Consider the following 15,324-nt stretch of genomic DNA (forward strand, 5'->3'; position numbering starts at 1 on the left):
AAGGTCGCATATAAACAAATCATTAAAATTTATCTTGATGTTTATTATAAATGGAAAGCTAATCGAAGAGGCCTAATAAAGGCGGTTGAGATATAAAATATATAGTTAACAACAACAATTTATAACGTGATAAGATAATTGCTAAAAGCCTAAAACACACTTCCGTACTAAGGGAAGGGTCGGCCTTTTAAAAGTCAAAGAAAGTCCAAAAAAACAATCCAAAGTCATCAAAAATTAAATCTATCCAAAAACGAGTTCAAGATTTAAGTTGAAGATAAAACACCTGCACTGCGAAAGCTCAAACCAAAAGGAAGTACTTCACCAAATATGTTGAGAAAACTCCAGGTTATACAGCGAGTATTGATACGTCTTGTCGTTAAGGCCGACAGAGAAAAATTGGGTCTGTTTACATGTATATGCGGTATCTGGCCGATAGTTGGCGCTAGTGGGCACACCCACAACCTTCATAGCGATCGCTCGCGAGTTTTTGGTGTGTTTTTCTGTCGAGCCGCCGGAGGCTCAGCTATTATATATTCACCGGCTAAGTTAAATATTTAAAAATATAAGTTTTCCTTCCTTCCTATATACTAATGCTTGTATAAAAGCAATGGGACCAACAGTGTCTACTGACAATAACATGCTGTGCATGCCTTATCGCCATCTTCAGTGTTATGTCAACTTGGTTATACTGTAGGTGTATGTGCACTCAAGGTTGTCAAAGTTTTTGTTTGCTTTTAATTTGATCTTAGTGATTCAGAGGAGTCTTCTCTCGGATTTGATTGCAATTGCTACGTAGATTGTGCAAGGAATTTACTTTTGGCTGACCATGATCTTCATTTTATTGTGCTGGGAATATTATTATAAATTAAGAAATTCTTTGTGAGGAGTGCAAGGCCTCACTGTTACTCTTTGGAAGGACGTTTCATGGTTACTGATCAGATTAAAGTTCAAAATGTGAAAGAAAGCTTACTTAAAATTCCTTTTTTATAATTTTAAAGTAGGTACTACTGTATATGTTACAGCACTTATTACCATTAATACTAAATATTCTGGGTTCAGTGGTAACCTTAGCAATTATGTAATCCTCTATGTATTCCAAAGAATGTCGTCATTTTATTTTATATTACATAAATTATGCATATATAGTTTTTGTTTCATTACTTGCCTTCTTTATTTACTATTTTTAAATATTTAGCCGGTGAATATATAATAGCTGCAACTCTGCGGCTCGACAGAAAACACACTCAAAAAAACTCGCGAGCGATCGCTGTGAAGGTTGCGGGTGTGCCCACCAGCGCCAACTGTCGGCCAGATACCACTCTTGTATGTAAACAAAACCTTCAATTCTTCTCTGTCGACGTTGACGACAAGACGTATCAATACTCGCTGTAGAACCTGGAGTTTTCTCAACATATTTGGTGAAGTACTTCATTTTGGTTTGAGCTTTCGCAGTGCAGGTGTTTTATCTTCATCTTAAATCTTGAACTCGTTTTTGGATAGATTTAATTTTTGATGACAAAGAGAGTATGGACTTTCTTTGACTTTTAAATGGCCGACCCTTCCCTTAGACAGAAGTGTGTTTAGGCTTTTAGCAATTATCTTATCACGTTATAAATTAATTATAGATTTTCCTCTATATATTTTATATCTCAACCGCCTTTATTAGGCCTCTTCGATTAGCTTTCCATTTATAATAAACATCAAAATAAATTTTAATGATTTGTTTATATGCGACCTTTCCTGAGAGTAGGCGGTCCTAACTTGGAAACCGAAGTTAAACAACGTTGAGCCCTTTCAATCGTAAATAGCTTTTAAAGAGCTAATGATTTAAAACTTATTAAATGAAAGATTTTCTTTGAATAGTCTTCGTACTGTTTCAAAGATGAACTAACGTTTAGTTTATTTATGCTACGCAGTTTGCGCTCTATCGTTACGATAGAGAGAGTATCACGGTTTCACTTTGCAGAAAGAGTAAATCGATTCTGACGTTTTGTTCATTCTTCTTTCAAAGCTTAAATGTTTTAAATTCTATTTTAAAGGAACTTTTTAATTGAAAAACCTTTCAGTTTTTTCCTTTGGTCAAATAACCTGTTTTTTTGACGAAACGTAAGTGGGCTCTTCTCTTAGGTGCGAAATCAAGAGAGAGAGAGAGAGAGAGATAGAGACGGAGGGAGAGAGAGGAGAGAAAACGTTCCGATCTTTATCTCGTCCCAAGCGGGTAACGTTGTTCTCGAGTTACTCTCGTCCCTAGTCTCTGTACGGGGAGAAAGGATAAAACGTTTTTAGTTTTTTATTCTCGTCCCAAGGCAATGTACGGTGAGAGATTGAAAACGTAGTTTTGAATGAACTAGTGTTTAGTCTCTTCCCCAGCCACTGAATTTTTTATCTTAAAATATGTTTACTGTTTTTTGCTGGTATTAATGTGCTTGCATTATACGACTGATTTCGCAATTACAACCTTTTGATGAGGGTAGAATTGCGTGCTTCAGGTAGAAATCAGTTTTATTCATACCTAATGTGAATTGTTAAAAGATTTGATTTCAGTGAAATAAGTGCAAAACAGAAAATCGTAGTGATAAAGTGATATTGCGCAAAGTGTTATCAGTGTTGCGACCGAGGGTTCGTCTGTTCGTGCCTGTCGTTCGCCTAGTCCGGGACCTCTTGCAAGCTCCCAAGCCCAGGGGAGAAGTAATGTCGTACGACTTATGGGTTCGAGAGGCCTTGATCAGCGAACAGACGTTCCCTCTATGGTATCAGATGTATCTTACCAAGATCACCCCTACCATAAGGCGAGAGAGACGATTTTCTCCTCGTCATCCGAAGGCTTTTCGCATAAGAAACCGTGAAACAAGGTTTCGAGGCCCTTTAAGCGAAAGTCAGTCCTTTCAGGACAGGTCCAGCGTCCTGGTTTTAACCATTAGGACAGCTCTGACCCTATGCAGTCATCGGAAGACTGCTCGCCGCCTAACAAAAACGTAACACAGACTCCGAGAGTCTTTTTGTAGGCAAGGTTTTGCGGTCACAGACGTTACCCTCGTCTCTTACCGCAACCATTCCCGTTGATCCTAAACGGGTTGTACGGCAAGACATGCAGAATAAGCTTGCCTCCCTTATGGAAGACTATTCTGCCGATAAGTCCGTTGAGCCTAGCCGTTTATCTCATCGAGATCCTGGCTTTCAGCCACCCTAACGTTCCTTTGTGCGTCCTGTTGACGTTGGCGTAGCTAAGTCACGTCAGTCAGGTTGTTTAGAACCACACTCGATGCGGTCTCGTGTGGATTTTCAGCCACATTTGGACATTAGGCCACTTGCTGATGCTCCTGTTGACGTTCAGGACGTTCGCTAACAATCGGAGTTGACTTGTTTTGACGCTGAGCGTCAACCTCCGCATTCTAGAGTTGTTTTGACTGCTCAGTCTAGGCGGTCAAAGCAGTCTCGAGTGGACGCTGTGCGTCCTCACGCACCTGTTGTTGTTGACAGTTCACAGACTGTCAAGCAGTTACATGACGTTGCGTCCTGGTCTCTCGCACCTGTTGTTGTTGACAGTTAACAGACTGTCAAGCAGTTACATGACGTTGCGTCCTGGTCCGCTACTAATGCACCAGTGCGTGTGGACTCTGCTTGTAAAGCATTGCCACCACGGTAGGTCTCTCCCTTGCTTGAGACTCAGCTATTATCGGACAAGGTTCCTTCAGATGAGGAAGTTGCAGTTCCCCCTCATACTGATATTCCCTTGAGGACTGTCAGACGGAGAGGAGCCTAAAGCTGCTTAGCCCTCTATGGACTTTAAATAAATCATGCTGATTTTTAAGGATCTTTGTCGGGATCTTTTTGTAACTGCTGCTCCTCGTTCGCCTAAACGTCAGAGCTTACACTAGGCCTAGCTACTTCGAAGCCGTTGTTTTATAAGCTAGTGCTCTCTCGCTCTTCTAAGAGAGCTTTACATTTGCTAGGCGACTGGTTTATCACCAGGAGGAGTTTGGGGGAGACAGCCTTTGCTTTCCCTTCTTTTAAACTGGCTTATAGAGCGAGTCTGATACGACACGAGAGAAGTTCTCGGCTTGGGAGTTCCTGCCTCTGCCCAGATAGACTTCTCAAACCTCATAGACTCTCCCTGGCGCCTGGCCATGAGACGCTCCAAGATTTTACAGGTCAACTTCACAGCTGTTTTCGAGCCTTTGAAGTTTTGCTGTACATTTATGTCATGCATAAACAAGGCTTTCAGGGATGGCTCCAATGATCTGACAGCCACGTTCTCTGCAGGAACAAGTCCCTCAGGGATGGCTCCATGATTTGGCAGCCATGTTCACTGCAGGAGTACGTAAGAGGCAAGTGCGCTCAATGTGTTCATTGTCAAGACAAACTTCACGATGAAGTCTACCAGGCTGTCTTGACAGCATTTATGGAAGGCGACTGGATGGTCTCTCTCGACCTTCAGGAGGCATACTTCCACATTCCTATACACCCGGATTCCCAACCGTTTCTGAGGTTTGTTTACAGGAATGTGGGGTACCAGTTTCGAGCCCTGTGCTTTGGCCTCAGTCCTGCGCCTCTCGTGTTTACGAGGCTCATGAGGAATGTGGCAAAATCCCTCCATCTATCGGGGATCCGAGCCTCCCTGTACTTGGACGACTGGCTTCTCAGAGCATCGTCCAGCCTTCGCTGTCTGCAGGATCTACATTGGACGTTGAGTCTGGCCAGGGAGTTGGGACTTGTGGTCAACCTAAAAGTCCCAACTGATCCCATCCCAGATTATTCTATATTTGGGGATGGAGATTCGCAGTCAAGCCCTGCTCGAAGTCCAACTAATGCTGAAAAGAAAACGTTTATTCAGTCAGGAGTTGGAACAGTCTCGTAGGGACTCTCTCATCCCTGGAGCAGTTTGTCTCACTAGGGAGACTACCCCTTCTGCCTCTCCGGTTCCATCTAGCCTCTCACTGGAACTAGGACAAGACATTAGAGACGGTATCATTCCCAGTCTCCGAACCAATAAAGGCATGCCTGAAATGGTGGGACAGCAATATCAGTCTGAGAGAGGGACTATCCCTAGCAGTCAAGAACCCAAACCACGTGTTGTCCTCAGACGCGTCGGGTTTGGGTTGGGGTGCGACCCTGGACGGTCGGGAATGCTCGGGTCTGTGGACCTCAAGTCAGAAGAGCATGCACATCAACGGCAAGGAGCTATTAGCAGTCCACTTGGCCTTGATGATATTAGAAAGCGTCTTCGAAACTAAGTGGTAGAGGCACCACAACTTTGGCGTACATCTCCAAGCAAGGAGGCACACACTCCTTCACGCTGCTCGAGATCGCAAGGGACCTTCTCTTATGGTCAAGAATTCGAGGCATCTCCCTGTTGACGAGATTCATCCAGGGGGACTTGAACGTCTTGGCAGACTGTCTCAGTCGGAGGGGTCAGGTGATACCCACGGAATGGACCCTCCACAAGGACGTGGGCAAGAGTCTTTGGGCTACTTGGGGTCAACCCACCATAGACCTCTTTGCCTCCTCGTTGACCAAAAGGTTACCAATCTTTTGCTCTCCAGTCCTAGATACAGAAACAATCTACATAGACGCGTTTCTACTGGATTGGTCTTTTATGGACTTATATGCATTCCCACCATTCAAGATAGTCAACAAGGTACTGCAGAAGTTCGCCTCTCACGGAGGGACAAGGTTGACGTTGGTTGCTACCCTCTGGCCCGCGAGAGAGTGGTTCACCGAGGTACTTCAATGGCTGGTAGACTTTCCAAGAAGTCTTCCTCTAAGGGTAGATCTGTTACGCCAGCCCCACGTAAAGAATGTCCATCAAAGCCTCCCCGCTCTTCGTCTGACTTCCTTCAGACTATCGAAAGACTCTCAAGAGCTAGAGGCTTTTCGAAGGAGGCAGTCAGTGCGATTGCAAGAGCTAGGAGAGCTTCTACCATTAGAGTATACCAGTCGAAGTGGGAAGTCTTTCGAGACTGGTGCAAGTCAGCATCTGTGTCCTCGTCCAGTACCTCTGTAGCCCAAATCGCAGATTTTCTTTTACATCTGAGAAAGGTTTGCTCCCTTTCAGCTCCCACGATTAAGGGCTACAGGAGTATGTTGGCTTTGGTCTTTCGACATAGAGGCTTAGATCTTTCCAACAATAAAGATCTCCAAGATCTCCTTAAGTCTTTCGAGACCTCTAAGGAACGTCGTTTGGCAACTCCTGGATGGAACTTAGACGTGGTCCTAAGGTTCCTCATGTCAGACAGGTTTGAGCCATTACATTCAGCCTCCTTGAAGGATCTCACCCTCAAGACACTTTTCCTAGTGTGCTTGGCTTCGGCTAAAAGGGTCAGTGAACTTCATGCCTTCAGTAAGAACATCGGCTTTTCTACAGAAAAAAGCCACTTGTTCAATTCAACTTGGTTTCCTGGCCAAAAATGAACTGCCTTCTCGTCCTTGGCCTAAATCTTTTGATATTCCTTGCTTATCAGAGATCGTAGGCAACGAACTGGAAAGAGTATTATGTCCTGTTAGAGCTCTTAAGTTCTATTTAGCTCGTACTAAGTCATTACGAGGGAAATCTGAGGCATTATGGGGCTCAGTTAAGAAACCTTCATTGCCTATGTCAAAGAATTCTTTGTCATATTTTATCAGATTTTTTTTAATACGAGAAGCTCATTCTCACTTGAATGAGAAAGACCGATGTTTGCTTAAGGTTAAGACGCACGAAGTTAGAGATATAGCAACCTCCGTGGCCTTCAAGCAAAATAAATCTCTGCAAAGTATTATGGACGCGACTTTTTGGAGAAACAAGTCAGTGTTCGCGTCATTTTACTTAAAAGATGTCCAGACTCTTTACGAGGACTGCTACACACTGGGTCCATTCGTTGCAGCGAGTGCAGTAGTGGGTGAGGGTTCTACCACTACACTTCCCTAATTCCAATATCCTTTTAATCTGTCTCTTGAAATGTTTTTAATATTGTTTTATGGGTTGTTCGGAAGGCTAAGAAGCCTTTCGCATCCTGGTTGATTTGGTGGGTGGTCAAAGTCATTTCTTGAGAGCGCCCAGATTAGGGGTTTGATGAGGTCCTGTTGTATGGGTTGCAGCCCTTGATACTTCAGCTCCTGGGAGTCTGTCAGCATCCTAAGAGGATCGCTGGGCTCCATGAGGAAGACAGACTTACAAGGCAGAGTAATCGTCTAAGTCAACTTCCTTACCAGGTACCTATATATTTTGGTTTTGTTATATTGATAACTGTCAAAATGAAAAAACTCTTAGCTTATACGCAGTAAACATAATTAACTCTGGTCTCTACCCACCGCCTTGGGTGTGAATCAGCTATTATATATTCACCGGCTAAGTTAAATATTTAAAAATGATATTTTAATTATAAAATAAATTTTTGAATGTACTTACCCGGTGAATATATAAATTAAATGACCCTCCCTTCCTCCCCAATAGAGACACAGCGGGACGAGAAGAATTGAAGGTTTTGTTTACATACAAGAGTGGTATCTGGCCGACAGTTGGCGCTGGTGGGCACACCCGCAACCTTCATAGTGATCGCTCGCGAGTTTTTTTGAGTGTGTTTTCTGTCGAGCCGCAGAGTTGCAGCTATTATATATTCACCGGGTAAGTATATTCAAAAATTTATTTTATAATTAAAATATCATTTTATTATAATATAAATATCAGCATGCCCACTGCAATTAATAATTTTCCAGAATATAAAAACAAGTTATAATACGGTAATCTACTACTGTACTTAGAACTAAAATTCACTCTCGGCAAAAATAATTCTCACAGAAAAAAATAAAGATCCTACCTTTGATATTTTTGGAATTAGGGATCATCCCAATCTGTGCTAATTCTTTGGGAGTTCGTACATCAATCACTGTTATATCATCATTTTCCACTCTCTGCTTCAGTTCTTCAAATTCAATATCTGTAATAAAAAAAAATAAACTTGCAAAATTTCCATAAGAAAATTAACCTAATAAAGCAATTTTTATACCATGAAAACTATACAAAATCCATTACACCAGAATATATTATTAGGAATTCTTTGGAAAACAACAGTTAACGTTTCACACATACTACGAATGTATGAGTCTTCAAAGTCCATTCCATGTGTGAATCCAGAATACCCTTTCACCAAACAACTTTATTTTACCAGAACCCCATTTGCTACATACTGTTTGCCTTATTGCTATAAAAACCCTAATAAGTCGTTTAAGATAAGTTCTAATGCTGTTTTACCCTAGAGGATTTGGAGACAGCATGCTTCCAAGATTTTGTTTACCTCTTAATTCTCTCATTTTTATTATGGATAGTCACAGATTTATCTCTATTAAAAAGAAAGGCTGGTACTTCTAGTCTCGTTTAGACTCCAATTCTTCAATACCTAAAGGACATTTTGAATAGTATAATACTAGTCAGTTACCTAATCTTGCTCTGGTGTAAATATAATTAACTGTTTGAGCCTACTATTACTGCTAATAAAAATGAAAATCTTTAAATACAGGGTTTGCAAGATAGTTTATTAAACTATTAATATTTGTGGGGAATAATGTAGGAAGTCTTCTTGACATACTGTACTTTCCTTTGCAGTTTCTATAATAGAGGTTATTTCTAGTGTTAGATTTGCTTTAGCAGAAAAGATAAACTAGTTGATTATAGAGGGACTAATGACAGTAATACCACTAATACCACTCCAGCCTTTGTCTTTGCAACACCCTAGAATTTTAGTTTTGATTAAGTAATTAAGAACTGAACATCATTAACTCCTTTTGTGGAAGCTCAGAAATTAAGTTTTCAATTAAGGATAATACTTCATGCCTAACCTGCCCCATTTTAGTTGGCCAAGGAACCAGTCACCCATTGAGATACTATGCTAAAGAGTTATTGGGTCCTTTGACAAGCCAGATTTATGGTTCCTTTTTCCTTTGCCTACGCATACACTGAATATTTTGGCCTATGGCTTATTTTTTTTCACAATCTCCTCTTTCCTCATATACAAAAACATTAAACTGAAAAATTCTTCTTCACTGATTGTTCAGTGGCTACTTTCCACTGGGTAAGGGTGAAAAAATGTTATTTTCATTAGTAAAATAAATTTTTGAATATACTTACCCGGTGATCATATAGCTGTCAGCTCTGCTGCCCGACAGAAAAACCTAAGGACGAAATACGCCAGCGATCGCTATACAGGTGGGGGTGTACATCAACAGCGCCATCTGTCGAGCAGGTACTCAAGTACTCGATGTCAACACAGAACCAATTTTCTCCTCGGCCCACTGGGTCTCTATTGGGGAGGAAGGGTGGGTCCTTTAATTTATGATCACCGGGTAAGTATATTCAAAAATTTATTTTACTAATGAAAATAACATTTTTCAATATTAAACTTACCCGGTGATCATATAGCTGATTCACATCCAGGGGGGTGGGTAGAGACCAGCATATATGTTAACATTAAGAGCTAAGTATTTCGTATTTCATTTTAGCAGTTATTCCAAATAACAAACATAAAATTAATAAGTACCTGGTAAGGAAGTAGACTTGAACAATTACTCTACCTTTTTTAAGTACGTCTTCCTTACTGAGCCTCGCGATCCTCATAGGATGCTGAGCGACTCCTAGGAGCTGAAGTATGAAGGGTTGCAACCCATACTAAAGGACCTCATCAAAACCTCTAATCTAGGCGCTTCTCAAGAAAGAATTTGACCACCCGCCAAATCAACCAGGATGCGAAAGGCTTCTTAGCCTTCCGGACAACCCAAACAACAACAATAAAAAGCATTTCAAGAGAAAGATTAAAAAGGTTATGGGATTAGGGGAATGTAGTGGTTGAGCCCTCACCCACTACTGCACTCGCTGCTACGAATGGTCCCAAGGTGTAGCAGTTCTCGTAAAGAGACTGGACATCTTTAAGGTAAAATGATGCGAACACTGACTTGCTTCTCCAATAGGTTGCATCCATTACACTCTGCAGAGATCTGTTTTGTTTGAAGGCCACTGTAGTTGCGACAGCTCTAACTTCATGTGTCCTTACCTTCAGCAAAGCATGGTCCTCCTCATTCAGATGGGAATGAGCTTCTCGAATCAAAAGTCTGATATAATAAGAAACTGCATTCTTCGACATTGGTAAAGAAGGTTTCTTAATGGCGCACCATAAAGCTTCTGATTGTCCACGTAATGGCTTAGTACGTCTCAAATAGTACTTAAGAGCTCTTACCGGGCATAGTACTCTTTCTTGTTCATTTCCAACCAAATTAGCAAGGCTTGGAATATCGAACGATTTGGGCCAAGGACGAGAAGGAAGTTCGTTTTTGGCTAAAAAACCAAGCTGTAAGGAACATGTAGCCGTTTCAGATGTAAATCCAATGTTCCTGCTGAAGGCGTGTATCTCACTGACTCTTTTAGCTGTTGCTAAGCAGACGAGGAAAAGAGTTTTCAAAGTGAGATCTTTTAAAGAGGCTGATTGAAGTGGTTCGAACCTTGCTGACATAAGGAATCTTTGTACCACGTCTAAGTTCCAACCTGGTGTGGCCAACCGACGCTCCTTCGAGGTCTCAAAAGACTTAAGGAGGTCCTGTAGATCTTTGTTGTTAGAAAGATCTAAGCCTCTGTGATGGAAGACTGCTGCCAACATGCTTCTGTAACCCTTGATCGTGGGAGCTGAAAGGGATCTTTCCTTCCTTAGGTATAAAAGGAAGTCAGCTATCTGAGTTACAGAGGTACTGGTTGAGGATACTGATTTAGACTTGCACCAGCTTCGGAAGACTTCCCACTTCAACTGGTAGACTTTGAGAGTGGATGTCCTCCTAGCTCTAGCAATCGCTCTGGCTGCCTCCTTCGAAAAGCCTCTAGCTCTCGAGAGTCTTTCGATAGTCTGAAGGCAGTCAGACGAAGAGCGTGGAGGCTTGGGTGTACCTTCTTTACATGCGGCTGACGCAGAAGGTCCACTCTTAGAGGAAGTGTTCTGGGAACGTCTACTAGCCATTGCAGTACCTCGGTGAACCATTCTCTCGCGGGCCAGAGGGGAGCAACCAACGTCAACCTTGTCCCTTCGTGAGAGGCAAACTTCTGCAGTACTCTGTTGACAATCTTGAACGGGGGAACGCATAAAGGTCTAGATGGGACCAATCCAGAAGAAAGGCATCTATGTGAACTGCTGCTGGGTCCGGAATCGGTGAACAATAAATTGGGAGCCTCTTGGTCATCGAGGTTGCGAACAGATCTATGGTGGGCTGGCCCCACAAGGCCCATAGTCTGTTGCATACATTCTTGTGAAGGGTCCACTCTGTTGGGATGATTTGACCCTTCCGGCTGAGGCGGTCTGCCATGACATTCATGTCGCCTTGAATGAACCTCGTTACTAGGGATATGTTTCGATCTCTTGACCAGGTGAGGAGGTCCCTTGCGATCTCGTACAACGTCATCGAATGAGTCCCTCCTTGCTTGGAGATGTACGCCAAGGCTGTGGTGTTGTCGGAGTTCACCTCCACCACCTTGCCTAGAAGGAGGGACTTGAAGCTTCTCAAGGCCAGATGAACTGCCAGTAGCTCCTTGCAGTTGATGTGCAACTCGCTTTGAACCGCATTCCACGTGCCCGAGCATTCCCGACCGTCCAATGTCGCACCCCAGCCCGTGTCCGATGCGTCCGAGAAGAGAAGGTGGTCGGGGGTCTGAACAGCCAGTGGCAGACCCTCCCTGAGGAGAATGTTGTTCTTCCACCAAGTCAGTGACGATTTCATCTTCTCGGAAATAGGAATCGAGACCGCTTCTAGCGTCTTGTCCTTTCTCCAGTGAGCAGCTAAGTGAAATTGAAGGGGGCGGAGGTGGAGTCTCCCTAACGCGATGAACTGGTCCAGTGATGAAAGCGTCCCTATCAGACTCATCCACTGTCTGACTGAACATCGGTCCTTCTTCAGCATGGACTGGATGCATTCTTGGGCTTGACTGATTCTGGGGGCCGACGGAAAAGCCCGAAAAGCTTGACTCTGAATCTCCATTCCTAGGTATACTATAGTTTGGGATGGGACGAGTTGGGACTTTTCTATATTGACCAGGAGACCCAATTCCTTGGTCAGATCTAGAGTCCACTGTAGATTCTCCAGACAGCGACGACTTGACGCAGCTCTTAAAAGCCAGTCGTCCAAATAGAGGGAGGCTCTGATGTTTGCTAAATGCAGGAATTTGGCAATATTCCTCATCAGTTTGGTAAAAACTAGAGGTGCCGTGCTTAGGCCAAAGCACAGGGCTTGGAACTGGTATACAACCTTCCCGAAAACGAACCTTAGAAAAGGTTGGGAATCTGGGTGGATGGGGACGTGAAAGTAAGCGTCCTTTAGGTCTAACGAGACCATCCAGTCTTCCTTCCTGACCGATGCTAGAACCGACTTTGTCGTCTCCATGGTGAACGTCTGCTTTGTGACAAAGACATTCAGAGCACTGACGTCTAGCACCGGTCTCCACCCTCCTGTCTTCTTCGGCACTAAGAAGAGGCGGTTGTAGAAGCCCGGGGATTGATGGACCCGGACTATGACTACCGCTCCCTTTTGTAGTAAGAGAGACACCTCTTGCTGTAAAGCTAGTCTCTTGTCCTCCTCTCTGTACCTGGGAGAGAGGTCGATGGGAGTTGTTGCTAGAGGGGGCTTGCGCAAGAATGGAATCCTGTACCCCTCCCTGAGTAACTTCACAGACTGTGCGTCTGCGCCCCTGTTCTCCCAGGCCTGCCAGTAGTTTTTGAGCCTGGCTCCCACTGCTGTCTGAAGAAGGTGGCAGTCAGACTCTGCCTCTAGAGGACTTGGAACCCTTCTTCTTGCTCCCACGTTGACTTCCGGCACGAGCACCTCCTCTGCTGGAGGCTCTGCCACGAAAGGGCGGAATGAACCTTGACGCTGGAGTGTCCATCCTGGGTCTAGGCACGGAGGGCAAAGGGGTGGCTTTGCGTGCGGATGACGCCACCAGGTCGTGGGTGTCTTTCTGGATCAAGGAGGCAGCAATCTCCTTGATCAACTCTTCAGGGAAGACACACTTCGAGAGTGGAGCAAACATAAGCTCCGACTTTTGACATGGGGCGACTCCAGCTGACAAGAAGGAGCAAAGGTGATCCCGCTTCTTGAGGACCCCAGACACGAAAGAAGCCGCAAGCTCACTAGAACCATCCCGTATGGCTTTGTCCATGCAGGACATAATGAGCATGGAAGTTTCCTTATCAGAAGGGGAGGTCTTCCTGCTCAACGCTCCCAAACACCAGTCCAAGAAGTTAAAGACTTCGAATGCACGGAAAACTCCCTTCATAAGATGGTCCATATCCGAAGGAGTCCAGCAAATCTTGGAGCGTCTCATAGCCAGCCTGCGGGGAGAGTCTACCAGACTTGAGAAGTCGCCCTGGGCAGAGGCAGGAACTCCCAAGCCGAGAACTTCTCCCGTGGCATACCAGACGCTAGATCTGGAAGCAAGCTTGACCGGGGGAAACATGAAGGATGTCTTCCCAAGTTGCTTCTTGGACTGCAACCACTCTCCCAGTACCCTTAAAGCTCTCTTGGACGAGCGAGCGAGTACGAGCTTCGTAAAGGCAGGTGCTGCTGACTGCATGCCTAAAGCGAACTCAGAGGGAGGCGAGCGTGGTGCTGCAGACACAAACTGATCCGGATATAAATCCTTGAACAGCGCCAGCACTTTCCAAAGTCTAAGGAGGGAGGCGTGGTCTTGGGTTCTTCGATGTCCGAGTGTTGGTCGTCAAGATGTGCAGCTTCGTCATCATCAGAGATTCCATCATCTGAATGTTGAGGAGGAAGAGGCAACGGAGTAGGTAAAAGCTGGACGGCTGAGTCCGGCAGCACGGGTGCATGCGTGGCTGCACTGGACCCAACGTCATGCCACTGTTGGTCAGTCTGAGAACTGGCAACAACCAAAGCCGAGTGGGTGCGCAAAGCGTCTACTCCCGACTGTGGAAGGATAGCGGAGACCACCGTGGGTTGCGGAGGCTGACGCACCGCGTCAAAACACGGCAGCTTAACTCCACCCTCCTGTTGTTGGGGTAGCTCACGAACGGCAACGGAGGGTTCCGTGCGTCTGTGAACGTCGGCATGCGTCTGGCAGGGTCGACTGCGCATGGGTTGAGGAGCTCTCACAGCTGGAGTGTGGGAGCAGGCAGCCTCAGCGTCTGCTGGGCGCACAACCGTGGCAGGTTGTAGGCTAACGGGTGCAGCGTCAACCTTCTCCGTACGAAACTCCTGCATAACAGCAGCTAACTGAGTCTGCATAGACTGCAGCAAAGACCACTTAGGGTCTACAAAAGCGGGTGCGGCAACAGACGGAGTTACTGTCTGTTGTGACTTAGGGTCTAAAACAGCGGGTGCGGCAACAGACGGAGTTACTGCCTGTTGCGGTACCACTTTGCCTCTCTTAGGAGGTGTGCAGTCGTCGGAGGACTGCAGCGAGTCCGAACTGACCCAGTGGCTACACCTGGGCCGTTGGACTTGCTCGGAAGGGACCTTACGTTTAAGAGGCCGTGAGACCTTGGTCCATCGTTACTGTCGAGAAACCTCCTCCGCAGACGAGGAATGAACGGGCTCACTCGTCTTCTTGTGGGTGGGACGATCTAGGAAAGATACGTCCGAAACCACGGAGGGAACGTCTGTCCGCTGATTAAAGCCTGTCGAACCCTTTGGTCGTACGACATTGCTTCTCCCCTGGGCTTGGGAGCTTGCAAGAGGTCCCGGACTGGGAGGACGACAGGCACGAACAGACGCACCCTCATGTGTAACACTGACACTTTTCACTGCACTGACACTCACTTCACTTCCCACTGCACTTTTACCTTTCAACTCCCTGACGTCAGCCATGAGTTGATTGCGGTCATTCGCCAATGACTCGACTCTCTCACCTAGAGCCTGGATGGCATGCATCATATCTGCCATTGAAGGTTGATGAGAGCTAGCAGGGGGGTCGGGTGCAACCACTACAGGGGAAGGAATAGGTTGAGGGGCATGAGGAGAGGAAAAATCAATTGAGCGAGACGAACTCCTCCTGATCCTATCCTTCTCTAGCCTACGTGCATATTTCAGGAATTCTTGAAACCCGAATTCCGAAAGCCCAACGCATTCCTCACATCGATCTTCCAATTGACAGGCTTTACCCCTACAATTGGAACAAACGGTGTGCGGATCGATAGAGGCCTTCGGAAGACGCCTAGAACAGTCCCTAGCGCTACACTTCCTGTACTTGGGGACTTGAGAAGGGTCAGACATCTTGAATTAGTCAAAGGGGGGAATTCAAAATCTATCCAAGTCGTCAACAAATAATCCAAAATCCAAAAAAGAATGCAAGGAAGTATTGAAGAT

General features: G+C 45.0%; 1 protein-coding gene across 5 annotated transcripts in view; it reads right to left on the bottom strand.

Moving 5' to 3' along the window:
- LOC137640123 (rhodanese domain-containing protein CG4456-like) overlaps positions 1-15,324 on the bottom strand; it is a 40,647-nt gene that overhangs the window by 16,393 nt on the left and 8,930 nt on the right. For all 5 annotated transcript variants that reach the window (XM_068372600.1, XM_068372602.1, XM_068372603.1 and 2 more), the window contains one exon: positions 7,797-7,916. In XM_068372600.1, coding sequence (XP_068228701.1) covers positions 7,797-7,916 — 120 coding nt within the window. The remainder of the gene's footprint in view (positions 1-7,796; positions 7,917-15,324) is intronic.

This window comes from Palaemon carinicauda, chromosome 4, assembly GCF_036898095.1.
Source record: "Palaemon carinicauda isolate YSFRI2023 chromosome 4, ASM3689809v2, whole genome shotgun sequence".
Lineage (NCBI taxonomy): Eukaryota > Metazoa > Arthropoda > Malacostraca > Decapoda > Palaemonidae > Palaemon > Palaemon carinicauda.